Genomic DNA, 27,886 nt, shown 5'->3' on the forward strand with positions numbered 1-27,886 from the left:
GCAACATGCTCTAAATGAAGCGGGCGCTACCGCTACAATTGCTTAAATGTAGCGCCGCTACTGCTACCGCTACTGAAAAAGTAGCGGCCGCTAATGTAGCGCGCTACTGCCAACCTCTGGTAACAACTAACATGTTGACACTAGTAACAAGCTGAGGTTGATAACATTACACCGAAATATTTCGTACAGTTTTATTCTGTAATTTACATTATGTATGTATCATGCTGGTTTTTAAATAATATTTAATACTATTAAGTAAAATCTAAAGGCTTTATCTATAAATGTAGCGGTGGCGCTGTAGCGGCAAAACCTCGTATCGCTACTTAAATATGTAGCCGGCACTACCGCTACAATTGCTTAATGTAGCGCCGCTACTGCTACCGCTACCGCTACATGTAGCGCGCTACTGCCCACCTCAGACTATTCACCATTAGAGAAAAGGATGATGCATAAAACTGATGAATAAAACAATAATAGAAAACAAATTCAAATACTAACTATAAACCACGTCCTTTCTTAGCCCTAGTCGGCAATAAAATATTCACGTCAGACTTCTATCATTCACTTTCTTAATTTCGGACCTCTTTCTAAAAAAAAAATCAAATTTAGAACTAGCAATAAAAAAGAAAATAACATTACGGAAAATAACGGGGGAATATTATGCAACTAAACAGAGAACTTAAGTTTATGACAACTCCACTATCATTAATCAGGTCGTCCTTCTAATTCAACACTGATGTGATAAACACTAACTAATTATGTAGGCTCAAAGTACCCCTGGTGGAATCGCGGGATTCAGTGACAAATAAAAGCATTCCTATAAACATGGTCACGTCAGGGGCGACTTTAACACATTGACTCCAATTGCTTTATCCTGTACTATTATTTAATTTTTTACTATTTAGAATGTACCACTACGTCCTGGTGAAATACAATTCGTGGTACGCAAATGTACCACACGGAGTCAACGTGTTAAACCTATATCCTATATTAGAAGTATTCTACCCCATTTCCCAACAATATACGTATATACCAACAGCATTCATGCTGATATCACAATCATCAATTCAATGGAAGATGCTCTGTGTGTGCAAGAGTAGATTTTCGATCGTTGAAATCGTGCCAGAATATTCGAACACCACCTCAACACTTTTGTTCTCGAGGCTCAGTGACAGACAATGGCATGGTCTTCTAACATTGTCGCCTCATAGTACAGTCATCACAAACTGAACTAATGCCTTGCATAATACCTCGAGTTCCGAATAGAGATTCACTTTTTTGAGGAGGATAAAATGGTTTTAAATTATTTTATCCATAAGTCTTGTAAAGCCTGATTGATTTTTGGGGAATTATGACTACAATGCAGTCGTTTTGTTATCAGCAGAGGTCTTATAAATACACCTCAGACGATGCCATTATCCTAGTCGACTGCATAATTGGTGAAAAGTATGAATTGATGTACTTAACTGCGTATATCAATATCTTTATATTAGGTTAGTTATGACGAGCAATCGGGAATTTTAGAGGAAAACCAAAAATTGACCCTGACATTTCAACATCCATGGGTTTTTATTGATTCTCTAAAAAACTTATTACAAATCTACGCATCAAACTGCAGCAAATGACAACACACCTTGTTCGCCTGTTGTCATTACACTGATAACTGAGATTTTACGTGAAGCACTAGCTGATCAGCATGTTGAGGGCAATTAAATGAGTAAATAAGAGATTAAAACGTTCAGAACCACAAACATTACACTTTTAATCGTATAGAAAGGGCGAATAAAAATGATACCTAAGAACTATATTAATAAGAAAAACTTGATGCAAATGGATGTACCATGCCGTTCCCTTAGCTTTTATCACCTTGTGCACTAAATTATGAGGAAAATGGACCAGAGTCGAGGCACAAAGCAAATTTATTAACTAATGGACCACGAAGAAACCCAGACTCCTGCCAGGCTCCTTCCTCTTTAGCGCCACTGCACGTCTGTATACAGAAAATTTGAATTGAATTCGATTAATTTAGGTATTAAATATAACAATTTAAATTAGAATTCCAAATATTTCAATAACGAAATGTTCATAGACGATGAAACATTTTATTTGCTGAAACGTGCTCAGACGATCAGACTGGAACGTGCCCAGACAATCGGAATCAAGTTCCATACTGAATAGAGAAAAAAGCCCTCCCGAGGTAGTACCGTGATTTTACCTTCGACGGCTATCAATGCGACGATCTTTGGCCTCCCTACGAATTCTCGGCTAGCCCAATGTCAACCGCCAAGAAATGCAAGCCGGCGAAGTCGCGTCGTCACTCGTTCGTCAGGCTGCTTCGCATCCACTCAGGGGATGCTTCGCATCCACTCAGGGTTCACTTAGGACAAGGAGAGATAAATCAGCACGCTGCTACAGTTCAACAGACCCAGGATCTAAACTGCTGTGCTGAGTAACTAGCTGATGACCAAATTCTTAAACCAAGTGATTACGTCTGCATGATTTTGACAGTGATCTACTGTCCGGCCGTGCGACCGAGCCTAATACGTATAACAAGGCGTGACTGCAAGATTCACGGAAATACCGGAGTCACGGTCCGGGTGGGAATTTCGGAATATTAATTTGTACATTTCGTTACCATTTGAGAGAAGAGATTCTTGAACTGCACAGCAATTTTGTACACCTTGACGTAACTTCGGGCTCTAAATTTGGAGCCTTTCTGTGGAGTATAAATAAAAAATAATTTCGAACTAGCGATAATTATACATAATTAACTAAAAAGAAGATTATAAAACAGAATACTATAAAAATGAACAAAGAATACATAGAATAATTTTGATTAAAACTAGATGAACACCACTAAATTTACATGTACATTATTACAAATATAAATAGAAATAATGCTACGCACCTTCGTGGTGGATCACGAAACAGAGACCAATAAAAACCGTTTATACGTAAAGGCAAATTGGCGGTGATTTAAAACCATAATGACAAATATGTAGTATCCTATTGCGATCCTTTACCACCTCCCTAAACGATTCCGTTTACAAGCAATGAATGTGCTAGTTGACGGTAAAGAGTGGGCTAGTTGACAGTTAAGTCATTACAATGAGTGGGCTAGTTTGCGGTAAAGTCATGGAGGAAAAATATTTCAGTCCTAATTTCCGACAACCCGAAAGTGAGTTTTACCCATCAGTTTCATTCATCATCCGATAACACGAAAGTAAGTTTAACCCATCTGTTTTATTCATCTCTGACAACACGAGTGGCTGATTTCCTGCCGAGGTTAACATCTCCGAGAAAAAAAATCAGTTTTCCCTTTTCCACATGTCGTACGTGGACAAGCGGCTGAATCAGCATACAATGGTCATGGGCAGACTTCAATAGAAGACTGGAGGCTCCAGTGTCGCGCAACCCGCCAGCTAGTAGCGAGGTCTTTACTCTTTGTCTATGAAATTACAAAGTGAAATTTTAACACTCTTGTTGTATCTGAAAATGCAATATCTATATTGTGAAATTCTTGTTTAATACGATTATCAATCCTGAGTTTGAATTTTCATACGATAAGCTTCTAAATATTGTTGAAAATACAAAACTTGTGCAGGACACCAGGCTTTTAAATTGTGCTTATCAGTTTCTGCCATTCATATATAATCAAACTGTCACTGCAATCATGATATTATTTCCGTATCGTAAGCTTGGAACTTTGTTGCGACTTCCACTGAATAACAATAACATGAGTCTGTGCTCGTTCACGTCGGCCACGCAGGGCGTTCACAGCAAAAAATTTCGTCACAGCAAAATTAATGTACGTCGATGGCACATGTTGAGTAGCTTTAATCAACCAAGAAGAGTTCCCGTTTCAGTAACAAACCGCGAAAATATCTACCGAGCTCACGCGTCTACTGAAGCATCTCCAGCAACGGACACCGAGCCAGTGCATAAGTACGAGACGATACCCGGTCCAGCCCCGAAACCAGTCCTGGGAAACAGGTTCATATTCAGCAAGTACGGTGAGTTAAGCTTGTGCTCGTTGAAATAACCAGATGTTTTTTTGTTTAACCAGGGATGTTTTTCGTTATATTTACGGTGTCTGTGCTGTTTTTCCTGTTAAATTTATAAAATATAAAAAGGATATCCTGGGAAACAGGTTTATTTTCAGCAAGTACGGTGAGTCAAGCTTCTGCTTGTTAAAATAACCAGGGATGTTTCTCGTTATATTTACGGTGTCTGTGCTGTTTTTCATGTTAAATTTATAAAATATAAAAAGGATTTTTCATGAATTACCTTCAATAAATTCCTTGAATAGAACTTATGGCTCACGAAATATAGTAGCTCTGAAAGATTGTGTTATTATAATGCAATCATTTTGAGTTTTGTAAATTTAATATATTAGTAAATTATCATTTATGCGTTTAAACAAATACTTTTCTCGAAAATGCGTGTTTTCGAAAATTCAATCTTTACCTCCATTTTCTCCTCCCATCCTCGTAGTGTCACTTCCCAGTCAAAGTTACCAAAGTTCAATCGTTGTTTTTCAGTAGCTCCGCGAAGCCTGCCTGATCGACGGAGATTCTGACAGACAAGAAAATTGACATCCCAATCCTATCTTGTCCGTTGTGAGCGAATGCTCTCAAAATTTGCGATTCTAAAGGCTCTTCAACACCTGACGCTTGGCTATTTTATGAGAGCACAGCAGCTTTTCGGGAAGTGTCAGCGGTATTTTTGTGTGTGTGAGACCACGATTCAATTTTGAGTCTGGGATTGTGCGCCGTGCATTCTTGATAGTGCAACTCTGGATCTCGTCATCATTGCATCAAAGTTAGAAAAGAGTCTTGGCCAGAGACTTTGCATAGCCTTAAAAATTGAAGGCATATCGGTGTGTCTTGCGTGTATCATTGAGCGACAGCGTCTTACATCCTGAACACGATTTTTAGTAGTAATGTGAGTGTTTGATATGTCATCCAACTATTTATTGAAGAAAAATTCTTTGCACTTTATTTAGATTCAGTACATAAGTCTCAATGCTCTCCACATTTTTTTAAAATTACGTTTCAATGATATCAGTTCATACTTTTGCGACACGGTACGAGATTCATCGTCACAAAGTCGATCAGTTGATTCAAACTCCCCAACTTCCCTTCGCAGATCTCAAACAAAAAACTTTTGGCTTATGACTGAAAAACTTCTTCTCATGACATCAAAAGGTGTGAGATCGTTGAAACTTGTCACCTCATTATGAGCCGTCATTTTAAAACGGAATGTCATATGACTTTTCGACACGCCATGTCGTGGCTTTTTTACTTTGGCCTCGGTTGACACATCAAAGGCTTTAATTTCTCTTGAATGCGAAACAAGTTTTGCCGCGATGTAAATGTTTGCGTGAGTGTTCTCTTTGACAACAAATACGACCTCTTTGCTTGTTTGCCTCCAGGTTTCGCACCTGAGTAAACACTCTAATAATGAAAAATTGTGATGATACCGAAAATTTCTTTTCGTAACTAAACATATCTATGTTTACAGTGGCCAATCGAAAAAATAATTATAACAAGCGGTTAAGATTAACTAATATCAATAAAAGTTCAAAAGTTTTAGAATTCTTATCGAGAAGGATTATCCAGGAAAATTAGAAGGAAGGATAATGCCGGCTAACATATTCCTTAACGTATGAGTAACTTTCAAACTTATGCCACGATAATAAATGAGCAAATCAAGTTTAATGCTGGAGTTAAAATTGCTCCAAGTTCCTAATTGTGAGGTGGTACAATTACAAATGTAAATGCAATAAGTTTCTTGGAGCCCGAAATAACTGCTAAATAAATGACGCATAGCATAGAATTAAACCTCCATAACTATATTGATAAAATTATTATTTTTAAATCTCATAGGTTGCAAAATAACGTCAACTCATGGAGTCAATAAAGTCAAATAATCTTGAAAATCTATCACAAGATTTTCAAGATGATTTTTTACGAAAAAAATCAGCATTAACAGAAAATGTCAGTCATATTCATGCAGCCCGTTTCTTTTTCGTTTCGTAAAACGTTTATTTTAATCCAGAGTCCCCGACTTTTGTCCAGCCAGAAGTTACTCGTTTCTTGTTGCCGAGAAGCGTTTCTCCAGCTCAAGCTCAAGGAAATACTTCACAAAAATAGTTCGTTTCCTTTTGCAGCGAGAAATCTGCTAGCTTTGGCAGCACTTGTAGTATTTTTAAGAGAAAAGGAGGACATTTTTATGCGTAAATGCATTTTTGAATGTTGTGCTAGCAAGTGATTCGTCGTCTCGAGCCTTCATTTACTTCGGATTAAATATAAAGAGATGGCGCCAGTAACAATATTGTTTCTGCACGGCACTGCATTTTTAAAACACTGGGCTTGCCGCCTCGTCATCGTGAAGGCTTCTTGAAGCTACCAGTAAAGCAGAAGAGCGAGTGTTCTCATGTGACCTCAGTGCTCGCTAACGAAGGCTGCGTGCCTAACGAGCATCATTTACTAAGACATAAGGAACTCTTAGGAGGCTGCGACACATCAGAAAACACAGGTGCAGGTGTAAGAGCCCTTGAAACGCAATCTCTGTAATTCATAAAACACAACATGACTTCGCTAACAGGAAAATTTTTTCTTCAGTGGCGATATTAGTCATATGTAACATACGAAGAAATCAAACATTATTTAATGAAACTCGGTGATTAAAGAATAACTGGGAATTGTTATAGGAACTACTTTGAGCTGTTCGTGTTCAAAATAAATCAAGAATGTAATTTTTTTAACAGCCACAACATGTGTTTATCTATCAATAGAAGAGAAAATCGGTGCGGTATAGTCGTAAAAAGTGCAAGAAGGTAATTTTCGAAATGGGTTATGACCTTATGACCTCATGACGAGTTTAGGATTTCATAGTCCACGGTCACACTGATGCGCCGCCTTCGTCGTCCTCCGTCTCCTAGTCGTCGATAGGCAGTTCACCCCGCCATCGGGTCCCGGAATTGACGTTAAACGTATTCCGTCTACCTATCCTTTTTTGGGCCAGCTGATGCAAGATGCAGTTACTTGTCACTTGTTGAGGGTAGTTTCCCCACAGCTGGACGTCTAGGATCTTGCTGAAAAACTCGCCAAGTCGGCTCTTAAATGTCGCAAGTATGAACTCTCCTCCTCTCAGCACCTTTGGCAAAGCTTTAAACAGCCTCGGCCCTGCCACGGATTGTGATCCCACACGAAGAGTCTGTACTCTGACCGCGGCTCGGTTATTAAATTGAGGAATCCTGCACAATATCCCTCACCTTTTTTCGTTATTGCCGTCTGCTATGTGCAGAGCTTCAGTTTTTCGGCATCAATATAGCCTAATTTCGGATGTGTGCGAACCGCAAGCAAGTTTTTCCCCACGTAATTAGTATTTATGTTATCTGAGTTGGTTATTAAATCCTTATCTACCCGCTCATAAATTACCCTTTGCTTCATTACCTAATTCCAGAATAATATAAATGTAGTCAACATCGACTTGGAAGAGATATAATTATAGTTTGATCAAATTTATTTTTGGACTTGATAATTCCTCTTTGTTATCAGCAATATTGATTATGTAATGTTATCTTTAACTTTAAATATTTTCTAAAGTTTTAGTAATAAAATTAAAGCTTTATGTCACGATCACTTGGGTCTATTTATTTTGTGGAAACTGCTCGAAATGAATAAATCAAGAGAAAAACCTTTTGATTGCGCATGCTTCATTTAATTTATAGATTGTATGAATAGATTGTATGAATAGATTGTATGAATTGATTGTATGAATTGTATTACAATTGAGTATCATGGTGATATTAATCCGTTTTTGCAGGGGAGTTTCCTCTGCATCGATTCTGGGACTCGGTGTTCAAGATGCGCTCACGTCACGGAGACGTCGTGAAGATTGCGGCGGTGAAGCCAGGCCTGGACATGGTGTGGCTCTTCAACCCTGAGCACATCAGGATGCTTTATAAGGTTAACTAACCTAAATAGCTTGTTGAATAACTAATTAACATTGAACATCTTATCATCAATCTTTGATGATTCGTAAGTATAATAATAACGTTTATTTCGAGACAATGAATTATGTTAAATAAAATGAATTCCTACTAAATATTGTGCGATAAAGAGAATGAGTAAGATCCTCAATGTGTTCACAAAATAGACGGGGTGCGGTTCAGATGAATGTTGAGCACGATACGCCAACTAAACATAAAGTTTTGCACAGAACAAATTAAGAAATATTTACCTTTTGAATTTTTTAATCGATGGTGGCCCTGTGAGTTCAGAGTACCAAGATTGGCGCACTAGAGAGGCGCGGGTTCGATCCCAGCTCTGTGCGCCAGTTTCTGGTCAGAATCGGCGAGGAGGCCGAGCGGTTAAGCACAGCAGTATTGTAGCAGTGAGTTGCGAGTTCGAGACCGCAAAATGCTGTGAATGTTCTGCGACGTTAAGAATCGGTGACAGGCCTACGGCCTAATAAACGTTGAAACAGCTATTATTATTTATAACATTCTTCTGATTACAATGTTGATTATCGATACCAAATATGTAAACGCTGCTATTTAGCGCATTTTCTCATTTATGGAAAAAAAGTGCTATTGTACTCGTCATGTCCGTTCGTCCGTCCGTCCGTGACTTCACGGACGGACGGACGAGAAAATGCGCTCTCTGCCATTCACTGCAGCGATTACTGATCTAATTTTTTTTTATCTATGAAGCGCTTTATTTCTCGACCTCGTCACGTCGCAACAATTTTCCGGGTTATTACAAATAAATAAACTTCAGCAAAGAAATTTTCATTAACATTCTTCTGTCATGCCCGGATATTCTGTTGTATAATTTACTCTGTGACGATTAGTTACTCTAATTTACATGCTCGTCTAGGTTATTATGCGCGGTGCACGCAAGCAGCAGAGGGCCAAATTTGCTGTGTTTTGCATGGTGGTATTGTGGCAAGCCTCATTAAGTAAACATGACCAACCTTGGCTCTATTCCTGGCCGTCGTAAGGAACGAATTACGACCGAACTCTTAGTCCGGGGAATTATTTTTCATTAGAATGTCTTTTCTTTATACTTGAGAGGCATTTTTTTTTATTTCTTTCGATCTTCACCTTATTCGTGAAATGTTCATCAGGTTGCCGATAAATTCCACTCACAATCTGCGTTTATTTTTTTGAGATTTTGTGAAAATTTTATTCCCATTTGGAGGTTCTTTTCCATCCGACAAGAGAATATATATTTTTATCATATTGTGCAAATTGATGAAGCTGTAGCAGTTTACTCCCGATCCGGGCGCTCCAGAATTTGAGACATCCTCTTTGATGAAAATGAGTTACGAGATCTGATTACGAAATCGAAAACACTTTTAATGTTAAATGATACATCATTTTATTACTGGGAAAGATAAAAGTGAATTATATTAATTACTAATATTATTTGATTTAATTTTTGGTATAATATTCATGATTCTTATCATAAAAATTCAGAGCTTTGGTGTGTAAATGATTTTTCAGTTTAAACTAATCGTTTATCTTCCTAATCGTCATTTCTTCCTAATTCATTAATGTGTAAGATCCAGCGAATAACAATATTATTTCGGAAAATATCGAACTAGTTCCAAGTATGTAAATAAAACCCAGAGGTATGTTTAGTAGAAAGCCAAAAAGTTATCATGCATAAGTTTGTATAAAAACCTTTTCAGGTCGCGCGTTGAAGTCAAGATCTTAGCTTTATACTCAGTAAAGCTAATTACCCCATCATTATCATCAAGACACTTGCTTAAAACTTGAGCTCCCTGTACTTGAATCTTCTTCATGCAGTGCTCAAATGAAGGGATATTCCCCTCTATGAGAACCCTCACTCATCTCCTGGAACAAAAAGCTAATTGCCTTACGAGGTACGAACATAAGAAAGCCCAACTACGACCTCTACTTTTATGAAGCTGGAAAGGCAAAGCTTGCATGGCGTAAAGCTACCCATGTCAAACGGCCGAGACAAGCGCTGCAAAATTCAGCTACGGTAAAATACAACCAGATTTTTCTCAAGGGTTAACGATGTCATAACGAGGCATGCATTTTTCTATCGTTCGTTGTTGCTGAGGTTTTTAAAGACATTAAATTACAACAAGCGAGAATCTCCTTCGTTAATTAACGTTCATGGATATTCCTGAGATAAAATTAGTGTGTTATGTTCCTGGAGTTTAACGTGATTCATATGCAAAGATAAATTATGGTATTGTCATTAACATGTATATTGCACGTTATAACTCTATCGATTTAATCAAAGGTCCGCAAATGCAATTTTATTTATTATTATGGCTCAATAATTTTATCAGCTAAAAAGAAGTGTACACGTACACTGCGAATAGAATGTTCATTGATCAGCGAAAGCATCTAATGAGCTGTGGTTACATCGAAAATCGATTAGTTTTCCTTCCGAAAAAATGGCAGGTTTTAGTTCTGTTCAGCATTCTGAGTAGTTTTATTTGTTTAGTTTGAGTAGTTAATCAAGACGTACTGTCATGACCCTCAAGACTGTCATGAACCTCAAGACTGTCATGAACCTCAAGACTGTCATGACTTTAGAGACTCTCAATGCTATCAAGACTGAAAATACAGTCATGATCCTCAACAACCTAAAAACCCTCAAGACCTTCAAAACTCTCATAACTGTCAAGACCCTCAAGGCAATCAAGGCCCTTAAAACTGTCATGACTATCTAAACTCTCAAAACTGACAAACCACTCAAGACTGTCATGACTCTCAAGGCCCTCGTGACCTTATGACCCTTGAAACTCTAAGGACCTTCAAGACTGCCATGACAATCAAGACCTTCAAGACTGCCATGACAGTCAAAACCTTCAAGACTGTAATCAAGTCAAGACCCTGCTCGTGACCTTAAGACCACAAAGCCCTTGAAACCCTAAGGACCTTCAAGACTGCCATGACAGTCAAAACCTTCAAGACTGTAATCAAGTCAAGACCCAGAAGACCCAATAGACTGTCATGATTATCACGACCCTCAAGACTGACAACACACTACCAACCATCCTCTTTAATTACCCAACTGCAGTAGCGACATCGTCCAGGTTTATTGGCCTCCGCTTTGATGCGACCAACTTCAAATACGCGTTACTCATGAGATGCAACGTCCATCCAGCGTGGCATCCCTTCATTAACATGTAGATGGTCGGTGCTTCCATGGCTGATATGGGCGACTACAGGGACGAATTCTCAGTAATTATGTTGCTTGGTATTGCGCAAGTATTGCAAACTAAATGCAGTCGGAATTTGGCTCGCGCACACTATGGGAAAGATAATTTACGTTCTCGGGCATTTATTTTAGGAATCGTGGCCTTTCAAATAGCAGCCATAAGATAGAATATCGATGCGACATTACTTAAACGCACACACCTGTAATGATAGCATTGTATGGAGAATACATAATATACTAGAACATTTAAAACAAAATCTTATCGCGAATATTTTCTCGTAATTTCTTTGAGTGTCACTCATGACAGGCAGAGGACCAGTGCCCCATCAGGCCGCCGTTTGATCTGCTGCAGGCGTACCGTCGCTCCCGACCTGAGGTCTTCACCTCGGCAGGGCTGGTCAACGGGTGAGAGTTTAGTAGTGATATTATAATGCTTTTAATAATGATAAGTATGATAGTTGTGATGTTGAAGAGCGAAGTGGAGATGAGAATTTTAATATGAAAACATAATTACTGATGAGAAACTAAATACCAATGCACTTTATTACTGATTTTAATATTATTGTGTTAATGATCAATTATGATTTACTGGTAGAATATAAATAGCAAAATCTGAAAATCATTATGGTATTTATTACTCCTAAATTGACAATGAAATTTCTCGAGGTCTATTAATAAACCTGCATGACGATGCGAAATTTTTCGTATTAAAACCACTTCATAACTTGTTCATCTGTTATTCTTATATAGTCGTAATTTTCTAAATTCACTCACGCCTTACATCAATCACTTCATTTCCGAGGAGCTTGAATCCTTTTATTTGTTTGGGATCAATGGACGGCTTCGACGCCGTGTAGTCCGATGTTGATTCTGTTTGATGTAATTTAAAGAGTGAAGCAAAATTCGTTCATAATTTCGAAAGATTTAATATATATGTTGGAATCCTGGTTCTTGAATGCACTTTTATTGTATATTTCGTTCGCCTGATGCATGCATGTCACCGAAGTTTTACTTTAGTTCTGGGCCTATACTTTCAAAAAAAGTTAAGAGATCGTAAGTTCATCAGCCAATCATTGACGGGCTTTCAAGCAAAATCCACCAATCATAGACAAGAAAATAGCGCGTAAGTACTTACGTTCACTTAGCGAGCTTTGAAAGTATAGGTACTGTTTTATAAGCATCTAAGAGTTACAGTTGCGGTGTTGGCTCTAAAGTGAACAGAAGGAAATGTTTGGTATGTGTGTTTTAATTCTGAAGATCCGTGTGGCCTAGCTAGTATAATTGACTTTTATCGTGTTATATGTTCGAAATAAATTATTTTATTCTCGATCATTGCAATACTAATTTTATGTAACCATTTTTTACCTTTGTATATTGTTTGTTTACAGAAACTGATTTTATAAAGAAAAAGGAACAAAAAAAATCGTGAATTCAAATCATTCTCCAAACAAATATACGTAACAATGTAAATAATGCTTTGTTCCCGTAATATTCATCTGGTTACCGAATGTCAATAGATTAAATTGATCAGAACCAAGGTATGACGTTCACGAAGTTCACAGTAATGTGTGATCTATCGCACAGAGAGCAGCTTTAATTCATCTCAATATTCGCGAATTTTCTGCCCATCGATCTCCCGATCAACCCTAATTTAGGGCGCTAATTTTGCATCACGATTATATGGGCCGAGTTTTGGAAGAAGAAAGACCTCGATTTTTAAAAAATGAAAGCGCCGAGCAGGTTCAATAATGGGCTCGGCAGGAGTATTGAGTGCTAAGGTTTGCTTGATTGATGAGCTCAGGGCAGAGCCGAAGTGAGGAAGGAAACTTCGAATACAAAGGCTAAAATTTCAAAGGCCAGAATTAGGAAACTGTTTCGCGGGAAAAATTTCTTGAGTTTGGATTTATTAACCCTGACAGAAGAGAGGAGTGTAAATCGCTGGATAATGTCGCTTCTGCCTACTATATTAGACAACGTTGTTCGGAATTATGAGGCCGGAAAAGAGCTCAAAAATTGGCAATGACTTAAGAGCCAGCGCTGTTCATGACTCGCCTTGAACCGGAAGCACAAAAAAAAATTGAAACACCACATTCCTTTGATTTCACAGGTTGAGCTTTATACAGTAAAAATGTATTATATTTTCGAGAGCTCCATAAAAGTTTCTAAAAAAGGAAAAGCGTCATACATCTGTCTTGAACCAGAAACTCTTAAAAGACGTTCTTTTGAACTCCGGTCTTCACGGTGCTTGCTTCTTATTACCAAAAATTTCAGAAGCCAAGGAATTTGCTGCTGCCGCTGATATTTTTTGTTATGTTCATGGCAGCGTTTTGGCTTGTTTCTTTGTACATGTTGGATAGTTGTTCTTTGCCACTCTCCTTGTATGTTTGTTACAGAAAATGTTAACTTATAAATTCGAAGCATGTAATTCGAAGTGGGGGGTTAAAAATTGCTTCTATAATGAAAATTATATGCTATTAATTAACGTAGGAATTTAACGCTAAACTTTTTCACATTTGTTATCGTTTTTAGATGAATCATGCTTTATAATCTTGCTTTTTGCAAATGTTTCCTGAAGTAATAATATCACTCGTTTGCTTGAATAGCAAATTCACTAAAAACTTAATAGCAAAGTAAACTCCACTAAAATTCACATTATTTTCTTTAAAGATAATATGAATTTTTGTGGAGTTTACTTTACTTTGCTATTAAGTTTTTAATGTTTCCTGAAATAAAAAAATGAGCACGTTCTCCGATATTTACTTTTTTGTGCAGTAATGGACCGGAGTGGAAACGATTAAGGAAAGCGATTCCAAGTTTGCTAAAATTCCAGACGATTGCTTCTTACAGAGAACGGCAGGTGAGACTAGAAGCTTCCTTCATCCTACATCAACGAGATGCCGCTAACAGGCTCATAAACTATCGGAATTGCTAGGCGTATCTTCGATATTCTTGAACTTCGTAATATTTCTTTCCGGGCAAAAAATACTTCGCTCCTTACGCTGCTTCTATGTACCAGTTAAGGCAGATATTAAAGCCAAAAGAAAGCTCTCAACATTCAAATAACTATTTTTGTTATCGGATTCGAATATTGGCTACAGTTTTGACAATAAAGTGGAAATGGATCCTTTTTGGCGAAAATGGAGCAAAACTTTACGATTTTAAAACTCGGACCAATTAATTGTATCGCAATATTTAAATCATGCAATAACCGCTATCGAGATACAACGCAAACAGAAAGGTTTTACATTCTTAGATGAATTATACATGAAAGAAAAATATTTGTCGTCAAGTGGTGCCCAGCTTATAACTCAAACTCAGTCATATAGTTTCTTTAAATGACTTTTTAATAATAATAGTAATGCCAATGATGATTAAATTCTTAAATAATAGACTTAAAAATAAAAATATATTGGAAGTTTTCATACAATAGAAAATGCGAAAATGTAAACCTTCTGACAAAAAAGAAATTCTTACTTTGCCATTAGGCCTCCATTTCTATTCGAAGCAGTTCTATTAAGAGTTTGCTAATCCAATTTCACAAGCTTTTGTTTTGGAATACAGAAAAAAATGGTAAAATTTTACGTAACTTATTCAACGCCTTTAACATGGATACTACGGCGTATAGAATTTTGAGCATTAACTGAATATTCACAGTCATCTCGCTTTGGAGCTTTATAAAACGATTATGGTTCAATGTATAACCGTTTGATGTGGATGGTAAGCGATTGCGTCCATGCCTACAGTTTCACTTTTCTTCATTTCAGTCGCAGTTTAAAGTCTCAATTCAAACCAAATATCTCCTCAGTTTTCTAACATTCTGCCAAACTTTTTGTTCTTGACTCAGCTGCTTTCTATCATAAATTGGAACATTATTTACCAATTCAACTGATATTCCAAAAAAAACTTTTAGCGCGATATGTCTACGAGATATGTTTAGCGCATTTTCTCATTTATGAAAAAAATGCATTATTGTGCTCGCCATGTCCGTCTGTCCGTCCGTCTGTCCGCCTGTCTGTCCGTCCGTGACCTCAAGTTTTCGTCAACGAGAAAATGCGCTCTCTGTCCCTCACTGCAGTGAGTACCGAGTTATATTTTTTCCTGCAGGCTTTGGTAGCGCATGACTTGGCTACCGCCATCAAGTCACATTCTTCCCATAACAACACAGCAATATCGAAAGATCCTTCTTGCAACTTGGTTCCTTCAAAGTCAACAAGAACCAAGTCAACTTCTTTCAAAAGTTCTCAGGTGCTTCCAGAAAACCAAACTTTTTGTCAAAGAATTGCCCACGATATTCCTGACGTGATGCAGCTTCTTTTCCGGTACACGCTTGAAGGTATGAGGACTTCTTTACCATGACAATTTGAAGTCCATGACAGGACTTCTTTACCATGTAAGGTTCAATACTGAGATCCAATATCGTGAAATTAATGTGTAATTTTATGCATTTAAGATGGGCAAATATTTCTGAAAATTTAATTTTTAATTGGAAGCAATTTAAACTAGAAGTAAGTTGTTTATTTTCATGGACGATTCACTTATTTGCAAACGGGCTTAAATTTTATGTTGAAATAATTAGTTTTTTTTTGTTTTGGCTAAGCGACCGGGTGTATTCTGGAGTTATAATTCCCGTGTTATTATTATTATTATTATTATTATTCTAATATTATTAATGTTCTGGAAAAAAAATTTTTGTTCATAAAGATATTTTTGAAACAAGAACTTCAGAAAAAGCGTTTATCAACGGGCTATTTCAAAGTGTAGACGCGTTGTGAGTATATATTTTTTAATATGTTGTGAAATCCTATATTTTTATTATATTTTTGAAACGCCACGAATATGATCCAGGAATTAAGTCGGTATCCTCAATATACGTATGGCTGGAATTTAAAGTGTCTGTTTGGTTGGAATTTAAAGTGTCTGTTTGGTATTTTAAAGCTGTGGGTGTGGTGGCGCTCGGTCGATTCCAGGGCTGCCTGACCCAAAACAACACCGGTGCCGCTGAGATCATCACAGCCAACGAGAATTTCCTTACGTCTCTGGGGGAAAGCATCTTTGCCTTGCCACTGCACACCATCTTCGCCACGCCGAACTACAGGAGGCTCAGAGACGCGCACGACCATATCAACAGGTGCCGTTGTTTGCAGGGAATGCGTAGGAGTAAACGGGGGTATAGAGAACGAATAGGAATTATTCAGGAAATTCTGCGTGAATTCTGAGAAACTTCCGTTAAATAAAAAGAGTAGGTGTCGTTGTTTGCAGAGAATGCGTATGAGTAAACGGGGGTAGAGTGAGCGAATAGGAATTATTCAGGAAATTCTGCGTGAATTCTGAGGAACTTTCGTTAAAGAAAAAGAGTAGAAGGTGAAACGCTTGAGACGCGTTTAATTGTAATTTGCGTAAAATTAATCATTAATTAGATCAGCGATTTCAACGTAAGAGAACGCATATAGTATGTTGAAAATAACGAGTGATCTCTCATCGAAACAAAACTTGAGAACAGCGAGATAAGGAAAGAATATCTTTAAAAAGGAATAATTTTAGAAACTATCAACGAGGGTTTAAGGATAATTGAAAAAGATTATGTATTAAAAATTAACGACATATAATCGATGCTTTCGTAGTTGAACTCTCACGACAGACTCATGCACCTGTCATAGGTATACAGTTTGATACTTTCAAGGTCATATAAATTTTTTTCAAGGCTTAATTCGTATTTAAGTCGTGTTCTACATTATGTTCGATGTCATGCGCGGCCTTGATTAAGCACCCTTTTTACGAGCAATTAAGGACTTGTGCAATTTCATTTGCATCTCCTCGTCACTTGTGTCCAAGTCTTAATTGAATCTTTCGTTTACGTCACAGAGTTGTGGAAGCGTCCTTCTTGGACCTCGAGTCTGCGTTTCAGGAGTCGCCTTCCAAACTGGAGCGCGAGCAGCCTTTTGTATGGTCGCTGATGACCAACTCGCAACTGTCCAGGCAGGACAGACTGCTCATCCTGATCGAGGTCTTCATGGGTGGCATTGATGCCGTAAGTAAAACACTTTTATTTAATTTGTAAATCTTTTTAAATAATTTGAATAATTTATTTAATTTGTGAATCTTTTGAATAATTTGAATTGTCCCTGTTTTGGGACAATCGTATAAAGCGGGACTAAATGATACGTTTACAATAGTTTTCTATTTTTGTCACCACGCAACGACCCAAGCCGGCTATGATTGTAGAATGTGCTTAGAAAGAAACGAAAACCAATTTAGGGGAATGAACTGACTATGAGAAAATATCTTTTATTGATGCTCTCATCGAATTGCCGTTGGAAATTGGATTCCCCTGCGTGCAGAATGGCGCAATATTAGCGGATGACTTTTGAAAACTGTAGAAACGTTGCAAAAAATGATCGAAGCTACTCCTAGAATCGAACTCAATGCATTTCGAACACTTTTGCTGCTCCAAAGTAGCCCATATTGGAGTAAATTTTTTGAGCGAACATCGATGATCTGCGCTCCAATATTATCGGAAGCAATCACCGAAATTACGTCGCCAGTTCGATTCGGTGCTGTGAACGGCGCTCGTAATGTACGGTCGAGAAAGGTTTTTAATTCCGACGATCGTTTGCTATATTAGGAATGCATCGATGTTCGCTGCGCTGTTAGATCGCTGGGGAGAGCAAAATGAGAATTGCAAGGGGTGGATGAGAGCAGTTATGCACATGATCGGAATAATGGGAATGGGAAAATCGATTTGAGAGAATGCAAACCAGCCAAATCTCATCCTTAATTCAGCTGCAAGTGATTGAAATAGAAAGCAATGAGATTCGCAGTGTCTCAATAATGTATGTGTGCAAAATTGAGAAAAAGAATTAAAATTGTACCACCTGCAGTTGTAGTACCGAACTAATGGAAGCAACACATTACTGTCTTGAGGCGGCCAAAATTGTTTGACGATTATGGATGGGGAATCGAAATCGAAGTTTGAACTTCAAAAAGAGAGGAAATAAAATACTAAGCGTATTTTTTATTTGGACGAAAATAATTATATTTTGATCTTAAGCAATACCTGACACCTGCAATTATCGGTACAACTACAATTTCATTCCGTTTTCAGGTGAACACGTAATTTTGAGGTAAATAATTTGTCATATGTCGACTCTGCGAAAAGAATTACAATCGCCTTTGCTGCGACGAATCAAAATCACTTAATTTTTTTATCATCCCTGAATTAATGAACAAACCACAGGTGTAGTCGCTTGATCATATCTCTTGTTCTCATGGATGATGAATTACGATCTCGATCATCGTAATTTTCTTTTTTTATTGCAATTTTTGTCGAACTTAAATAATAACTTCACTGTACAGAACGTTTCATTCTCTTTTGCAAGACTAACCTGTTTCTAGGTGAAGCAGGAAAATTACTTAGATTGATCTGCGTATAAATAACTAAGTTTGAAGTACATTGTGGCCACGAGTAGATTTGTTTAGGAGATTACGACTTGGAGCATGAAAGCCGACCCAGGGCTCCGACTTGTGCCGCATTTGTCCGTAGATTTCCTTTGTTGTGCCACAAAGGAAGCTTTGAGCCGGCAGCCGAGTTCCCGAAATATGAATAACTCTTTGCTTGGCGCATGCAAAACACAAGCTTTACATTCACTTCTAGTGGCGAGGATTCTGCTTGAAATACACTTGCATGAAACGGTAACAGGCGATGAGAAATAACATGGAAATAACGTGTTTCGCTAAAAATAGAAATTTCATGAGTAAAAAAGATAAAAAACATTATGTTAGTATAAACTATTTATACCTAAACAACTTTCACGAACTTTTTTCAAAATTCTTTCCATATATTTAGAAAATTTGTTTTCAAAATGATCACTTATCTCAGAAAACGTTATTCTGAGTTCTGAAAACGTTATTAATTAAAATTTAATTGATAGGCAAAAAGTCTATCAATTGAATTTTAAATTCACCAACAAAATTGACTTTTCACAGCTGGTAGAATTTCGGAATAAATGCGATGTGCTATGGGTAATTATGAGTTCATGTTCTTCATGAGTTTGAGTGCTTTTTGAAGCTCTTAGAAGATCATAGTTTAAATGCTAGATTTTGTGATTCGTTTTGGAATCAAATAAAATAACAAAATTTTAGGCGCTCAATATTGTTATCCTGATAATGGATTAAAAATGAAACACCCATTCATATTCTGTAATATCTGCAATATATCTCTGCCAAAATGATGCAATTTACGTATGTCTAAAGCTTAGATCTCAGCACCGGTCAGGCATAGCTCACATATAGTTTTGTTCTTCTCAAGGTCGATGGAAATTAAATTAATTAATATTAATTAAATTTAAATGTTCCTGATTAAATGTCGTTGACCCCAGATTCCTGTCAAGCCAGAACAAATTGCAATAACTTGGGGCTGCAAGTTAGATCACTCATGCAATGGAGGAGAAAAATCTGAAAATGAAAAAAATTAGGTAAAATTTAAAATAATGAAAAAAATCTGAAAATGAAAATGGGCCGTCTGTGTGAAAAATTGTTCATGAAGAAGACGTGAACAATTGATATTTTCAGTAATGGCAACATCTTGACAGTGGGCGGCTCATTTATAGCGACACCACCTTCACCAAGATCAAGATTCAGTTTATGAAATAAAAATCACGAATAATTCTGCCATCAGAAGTAAATATTTTCAAATTACCAGTGCCATCAGAAGGATATATTTTCAAATTAAAAGTACCAACCAGGCTTCATAATATTCCTAATTAATATAAACAAATAATCCCCTTCAGGTCGTTGGTATATATTCGAATATCGTCAAAGGTTTCGTCCAACTCTTATGTCATAACTCGACCCCACGAACGTTGTTGTGGCTTGAAGCTAATGCATTTCCCTCCCAATATGAGATTGCCTGCAGACGTTCAAAAGATTATGTTAAACGAATTTTTCAAATAAATTCATATGTAAAAAGCTTATTTCCATTTTCGAAACTTCAAAGGTAGGCCTGCGTTGAATATTTTAAAGAATCGTTAATGTTTGATATTGCGTACAAGTTGTTGAGCTAGAGTATCATTGATTATTCAGTAATCATGTATTTGTGCAGAATCACTGCATTTAAATGGATGTGAATTAGAGTTTGAAATTACTAACTTTAGAGCAATTATTTCTTATATTATAGCGAGGTTTCTTTGTTGTTAAAATAATATATGAAAATGTACGATAGGTAACACGATGAAAGTATTCATAAATCGCTGTGTCGTGATGGTTGAAACCACCGCAAAATGAGCTTAAGATTGGATACTTTTTTTTTGCATGTGAAAAAAGCTTAATTCTCGTTCTATTTGCTCACAAAAATCATGTGGCTTAGCGGAAAGAATTGAATTACAAAATTTTAACTTCTAATTGTCAACTTACTGTTATTAAAAATTGTATCAACTTGTCTGTAATCATGATTTAAATGATTAGGATTTAAATTTTAACTGAAAATTTCAATCACTACACATCAAACAGTGAGTTATGAAATGAATTGAATGACGAGTTTAATGAGCAAGCAAGTGTTTGAGGAAATTTTATATATTTTTTAACAAATATAAGTTCTCCCCAACTCTTCTTAATTAATCAATTGTGTGACCGGAAAGCCTCTTCGGCTTGAGTCAATGGATGTCTTTCGATGTCATCTTAAGATGATTTTCAGACGGCGTCAACCTTGGCTTTCTGTCTCTACTTCTTGGCTCGCTCCCCGCACTGGCAGGAAGAACTTCACCGAGAAGTACGCGGCCTCAACCTCACATCCGACAGTCTACAAGTTGGTTTTATCACATTTATTTGTAAACTAAAAAATTTATTCAAAGTGGTAGACAACTTTATGTGGTCCGTTTGCAAGCGATATGTAATCTGCTTTTTAAGACCATCTCATATACCACCGTAGAAATTTTATTTTTAAATTATTAATCAGATAAAATAACAGACAAGAATTAATTGATCCACGAATTTTAATTATCAAATTACACGGATATAATATTTTACAATGAAGATTAACAAAACAATTTGATACCGGTTATTTATTTGTTGTGCGACGATGTCCGTGAAAACCGACGGACAAGAAGCAATTTGTTCGAGTGAACGTTGTTTGACCGATGGCGGAGGGGCTTACATACTTCGTTGATTTTCGCTGTGGATGCTGTTGACAAGAAGGATAAATTTCTTATTATTGTTTGTTATATGTTCTACACTGCTAACGCGTATAGTATTTCGATAAAAATCTTCAAAACCAATATTTGGTTTTGCTACTCTGAAATCATTTTGTTGCTACTTTATTTGGTTAACACTGTCTATGATTTCTATTTGGAATATCGGAACCAACGCCAAATTTCTGAAGGCTATTGTGCGCTGCATTTTATTTTGTATTGTCTTGCTGGTTGAAAAGCCAAGACATAACGAGTCTCAGGAGATGCCTCCTAAACTCTGTGCCTTCTAACGACACTGCTAACGCTGCGCCGTTCTTCCAATCTCTGAACAATAATGTCTTTGTAAGTGTCTTTATGGGACAGTTCTTAGAGATATAGGATGCTTCTCAGAACCTGCAGCAAATAAAATCAAGTCATCTCTATATATTCATATTAAGCAGGTATTCTCGTTTGGGGAATTGATTTTTAACCTTCAACACTTATAGGGAGCAAAATTTCTAAAGATACAGGGTTATTCTGAATGATGGACCCATTTTGATAAATTCGTATTTATATAAGTATACATTAAAAATTAATAATATGAACACCAATGGAATAATTCATTATTTTACATAGTTATTAATGTACAATATGCCCCCCTAGTGCTGCACGGCAAACATCTAAACGGCAGCCAAACTCGTCCCACACACGAGAAAGCATATCTTCTGTTATTGAGTGCACCGTAGCAGTGATACGGTCAATCAGATCAACCAGAGCTGCTGGTAGAGGCGGGACGTAAACAGAGTTGCTGGTAGAGGCGGGACGTAAACAGAGTTGCTGGTAGAGGCGGGACGTAAACAGAGTTGCTGGTAGAGGCGGGACGTAAACAGCTTCCTTGATGTAACCCCATAAGAAATAGTCACATGGGGTGAGATCAGGTGATCTCGGTGGCCAGAAGTGTGGAGCCATTCTTCATTTCCTATGCGTCCTATCCAACGCTCAGGAAATGACTGATTTCGCGTTTGAATAGGTTGAAAAAAATTAAATCTATCTCTCTCCATTGGCGTTTAAATTTTTCATTTTTAATTCATACTCAAATAAATACCAATTTAAGTAAATTGGGTCTATCATTTAGGATAACCTTGTATATATAATATTTTTTAGATTCCACCAATGAACAACAAGTAAAGTTGTTTCTCATATATTGCCTGAAGTACAATTAATTATCAATTTTCACAGGTTCTTTTAAAATTTTTATCTGCTAAAATTTCATCTAATTTTTTTGGCAGGACTTGCCAGTGCTACGAGGCGTGCTGAAGGAGAGCTACAGGCTGCGGCCGTCACCCTCAGGAGTGGCACGTATCCTACAGCGAGATGTCGTCGTAGGAGGCTATGAGATCAAGCGAGGAGTACGTAGGTCTTGTGTAGAAAAGTACTCGCTCATCATAAAAATGTCATCAGTGCAAAAAAATCAGTGCATGAATAGACTAAGTGAGTTGAAAATACTAAGTTGAAAATAAGTAATAAAGTAAGTTGAAAATACTACTTTACAGACTAAGTAAGTTGAAAATAAGTAACAAAGTAAGTTGAAAATACTATTTTACAGACTAAGTAAGTTGAAAATAACAGAGAATTTCTGAGAATGTCAACCTAAATGCGACGGCAGACGATACAGGAGCTTATTATAACTATCCTGAGCATAAATGCATTGAGGCTCACGGTCGCTGCTAGTGTGGTTTTAACGCAGGAGATATTGGGTCGTATGGTATGTACGCAATTCGGTCACTTCCATATTTTTAATTTTAACAGGACACATGAAACAGTAAAAGACTGTTCAGAAAGCTTTATATGGGGATTTACATTTCAATCACGTTCGCAGGTTTTCCCACTCGTTGTCCGCTAAATAATTGTTTCTGGATTTAATCAGGGAATGTTTCGCTTATTTTTTATTCCTATCATTTAATTTGTATTCAGTAAGAAAACTGCCACTTGAAGGAAGGAATAAAATTAAATCTTTTTACTCTAGGATACATTTCGATTTCATGACAGTGACCGCATGCAAATTGGAATGAAAAACTAAACATCTAATGAGTTTCAACTTCATATATACAGAAAAATTTATCTTAAATCGGTGTTTAGAAGCGCAAAAATAAATCAATGAATCATTCTTCCTATGATATTTCGTTCATTTTAAGAATCTGAACCCAGGTGCTGGTGCAGGCTATTCCTTTCTTAGCGTCGAACTAAACATCTAATGAGTTTCAACTTCATATATACAGAAAAATTTATCTTAAATAGTTTTTTAGAAGTGCAAAAATAAATCAATGAATCATTCTTCCCATGATATTTCGTTCATTTTTAGAATCTGAACCCAGGTGCTGGTGCAGGCCATTCCTTTCTTAGCGTCGCGAGCTCCAACGCAGTTTGCGGATCCCGATGTTTTCAATCCGGGCCGCTGGATCAGACGGGATTTGCAGACGAAAGACGGCGAACGTGATCTGGTGGGTAATGGATCAGCATCCGGCGCAGTTAGCCGTACTGTGGCAATGCCAACCTTCACCGATGAATATATGCCTCGGGAATTAGATAATAATATAATTATTAATATAAAATGTAATAATATAAAATAAATATTCATACTTTGAAAAGTATGAATACTACTCAATTGGGAAATAAATTCTTCGATTAATAAAATTGGCAGATGAAAACAAACTTCATATGCTAGCTTCAAGTGATAAATATTAGAAAATAAAAGTAACTCGTGATACCGTGTTAGCCGGTGAGTAATGTTAATTGGGATGGTTATTTGCAAATGAGCGTAGCTGCGTGCAAGAAGATCGTTCAATTGTTAGAAAGGTGATAAAGTTATATCGATTTAAAATAATCCTCTAAAGTTATTTTGGTATTGAAGCTTACCAAATAATGCTTAAATTTTTCGTGATTGCCTAGTTGTGGATTGTCATGGAAGTAAGTGGAAAGAATAAAGTGAAAAATGACCGATAATTTATGTCAGAAATCAACTGCTACTTAAGATGTTTTACCCGAGTGACCGGCACGGCCAGAATTTAGCAAAAATACAAGATAAATCAAATATAGAGTAAAAGTATAAACACTTGATTGTTTTGGAAACAGAGGATTCGAAATAAATTAAAAAAGTTTCCAATGACATGAAGACTCCTGAGGTATTTTACTTAAAACGTAAACCCAAATTCGCTTTCTAAGAAAATAATCCCCTCACTCATTTTTAACTTGCATTTCGAATGAAGTATCGTATGAAGTTCGGTTTCTTCAGCATTTTAGGCTTTCTTCGGAAAGCGTCTGAAGGTCTTGATAATAAATTCGGGTACGACAAACGCCTGTGATTTACGGGCTTCGAAAAAGACAGAAAATTCGCTGGATTCGAAACGGCAAGCCCGAAGAATGGCTGCTAGGGGCCTTGTTTCACTTTAGAGTTAAAAGATGACACACGAACGTTATGTGGATTGAATATCAGAATTCTTGATACTAGATTAAAAGTGTAATTCATGTAGTTATTTTTTATCTGTAGATCGGATCAGTAGCACTCTGTAAATTAGACTCATTCAAATAAATTTTCACGAGACTAGAAACCGTATACAAATTTGAGAAAACTTGAGAATTTCCGACTCTTGCAGATAATGATGTGACAAGCCCTCATCCGGATTTCACTTGATTCACGAGCTTGTAATATGTTATTTTCAAATTTACTGGACACCATCTTGCTTTCGACTTACGTGAATATCTATTATTCAAATAATTATAGAATAGAAGTGTCGGCGTTGAAGAAATAGGCCCATGGCCTGTTGCCGATTCTTGAACTTTTTGTGACTTGATTCACACGAGATCCGACCTTTGGAAACCAATCTTTCCATATCTGACGATTGATTGAGATAGCTGCTGGACTTATTGATTCCTCATAGGACTTGCCTTTCAAGCCCGGAACTATTCTTGTTGCGCGTCATTGAACACTCTCTACTAAATTTCTGTCCTTTTCAAATTTCGGTGACCATACGAGGTTTCCAAACTCTAGGTTCGGGCGCACGACAGCAACAAACAACTGCTTCATCGTTCCTGCATCTAGGAACTCGAAAGAGCGTCTGATCAGTTCAAGTCGTTTATTGGCTTTATTAACTTGACCTTCAATATGCTTAGAAAATTTCAACTCATTGTCGATGTTAACTCCTAAATCCTTTTCCGTTGTCGACTTCGACATCATCACTCTGTCGTTGCAACCGTGTCTTCTCATACTGTAATCTTGCTTAACTGACTTGACTTGCATTCTATCATTTTCAGCGTTATCAGTGAAGAATGCAATAGCAACTAAGCTCTTAGTAATTGCTCCTGCTTTAGTATTCATGCATTGCATACCAATCGCAAGCGCGTCTCGCAATCATGCTGAAAAGTGCATAGCTAAGGAGCAATCGTGACGATCTAGCAATACTCTTTTGGCAAGTTATTACACATCTCCTAAGCCGTAATATCGCTCCCTCGAGTCTCGTACAAGTGACTCATCAAGAAGCTTTGGGAAAAATTACAGGTTCTTTGTTGCAATCTCGTCATTGCAAATAATAACACTGCAACAGATGCGTATGAATGCTTGAACCTGCTTATGATTTCAGTTGATACGTAGTATTTACAGCTCTAATCATAACTACTTAATAAAATTTACCCTGTTTCATCACCTCCTCTCAGAAATAGAAAGAGTGTGCGAATTAAAATAGTTCTTTTCTTTAATGACAATCCTAAACTTTATAAATAATCTTTGAATTTTAAAATGCGAACATTTTTTATTCTAGAACAAACATTGTCTATTTTTATTTGAACAATTATTCAAGAATGAACAGCACTGGTTTTTTCCAGCAAATATTTTGGTTACCCTGTGTTTTTGCAGCATGATTCCAAATAGATCCTCTGCACACGCATAGAGAAACATAGCAATTTATTAAAAGTTAAAATAAAATACTCCTGGTACGTCATCAACGTACAGAAACAACATATCACCTATAAACTATATTTATAGAATTCACACGGGATCAATATACCTGCAAAACATAAGACATACATTTACTCGATTAATTTTCTCATCATGGTGTTTGACCGTTCCTCGTCGCAGCTCAGCCAATCCTTCATCATGGAGGATGAGACGAGCAGAGAGGCAGACCCCGACGCTTCTTCTGACGCTGCAACTGCTGGCAATCACCCGGGCTTCAGAGAGACAGGCCTGGGTCAGGTCCTGAGACTCAACATGATGCCTGCTGCTCCAATTGCCATTCGCTTTATTGAACGCCACTAGATGCGTTCCAATTGCCATTCGCTTTATTGAACGCCACTAGATTCGCTCCAATTGCCATTCGCTTTATTGAACGCCACTAGATTCGCTCCAATTGCCATTCGCTTTATTGAACGCCACTAGATCCGCTCCAATTGCCATTCGCTTTATTGAACGCCACTAGATCCGCTCCAATTGCCATTCGCTTTATTGAACGCCACTAGATTTGCTCCAATTGCCATTCGCTTTATTGAACGCCACTAGATTCGCCACCATTGCCATTCGCTTTATTGAACGCCACTAGATTCGAATGCAATTCCCTGTGTGCTTGTCAGTGTATCGTTCACACTTACATTAATCACTATTTTTTAATTATACATGTGAAATTTGGATGCATAAACTTAATTCTAGAAGTCGGAAGTTCATTATAAACAGTAAAATTAAATTCTGTTTGGTTGTCATATGTGCGTTTTTCTTGAATTTTTGGCATGATTCATTTCAATGTTTCCAACGAGATTTTTATGCACATCAATGATGAATGCTAATTTTATTTCCGCATGTCCAATTTAAGTTGTTCTAAAGAAATATAATACTTGCTGAATATTTGTAATTGTCAACATGTTTTCGATATGCATTTTGTGAAATTTAAAAATTGAATCAATAAATTTCGCTAACTAATCGCCTCCTGATGCGAAAACATTAGTTATTGTGATTAAAGATCATGAAAACAACATAAAATACACTATATCCTTTTAGAACAAAGGGAAAATTTTCCAGTTTCGCAAACACAGTTTGTTTCTAGCCGTCCCAGCATCGGTACAGCTGGACGCAGCCACCCATCCATCAGATGTCGGGGTCTGGAAATTGAAAGGCGGGCTTTCGCCTTGATGATCGAATGCACGCAATATGGATGAAAACGCCAATAAATAAATTTTCATGTCTACGGATATAAGTTTTAACATTCAAATCCTGTCCTTATATAAGTCACTTTTTGGGGGGTGGTTTAGGGTAGGAAAAACAAATTGCTCATTTCTCATTGCTCATCTCTCATCTCTCTCAATTGCTCATTGCTCATTTGAGTAAATGAAATATTGGGTGCAAAAACCGTGGAGTTTGAACGGCTCACAACATTTTAATTATCATTTGCATATTTAGCTTGATTTGCTACTCTCGACTTTCAACAATGAGCTTGATCAATTAAATGATGAAAGGTGATGAAATTT

At 37.0% G+C, this 27,886-nt stretch overlaps 1 protein-coding gene across 1 annotated transcript; it reads left to right on the forward strand.

The window, feature by feature from the left end:
- Positions 1–3,439: 3,439 nt before the first annotated feature.
- Positions 3,440–27,680, forward strand: LOC108668730 (cytochrome P450 302a1, mitochondrial). Its single transcript, XM_018155974.2, has 11 exons — positions 3,440–4,013; positions 7,834–7,976; positions 11,524–11,621; positions 13,989–14,073; positions 15,321–15,549; positions 16,152–16,344; positions 17,079–17,244; positions 20,905–21,015; positions 22,666–22,785; positions 23,752–23,877; positions 26,508–27,680. Exons 1-11 carry the CDS (start codon positions 3,674–3,676, stop codon positions 26,685–26,687), a joined length of 1,791 nt encoding a protein of 596 aa, XP_018011463.1. The 5' UTR covers positions 3,440–3,673; the 3' UTR covers positions 26,688–27,680.
- Positions 27,681–27,886: the final 206 nt, after the last annotated feature.

Source organism: Hyalella azteca, unplaced genomic scaffold (genome assembly GCF_000764305.2).
Source record: "Hyalella azteca isolate HAZT.00-mixed unplaced genomic scaffold, Hazt_2.0.2 contig13850, whole genome shotgun sequence".
NCBI lineage: Eukaryota > Metazoa > Arthropoda > Malacostraca > Amphipoda > Hyalellidae > Hyalella > Hyalella azteca.

Coding starts and splice junctions, on each gene's coding strand:
- LOC108668730 (XM_018155974.2), top strand. CDS start 3,674: ATGATATTATTTCCGTATCGTAAGCTTGGAACTTTGTTGCGACTTCCA. Junction 11,622..13,988: donor TCGGCAGGGCTGGTCAACGG/GTGAGAGTTTAG, acceptor TTTTTTGTGCAG/TAATGGACCGGAGTGGAAAC. Junction 21,016..22,665: donor TCACATCCGACAGTCTACAA/GTTGGTTTTATC, acceptor TTTTTTTGGCAG/GACTTGCCAGTGCTACGAGG.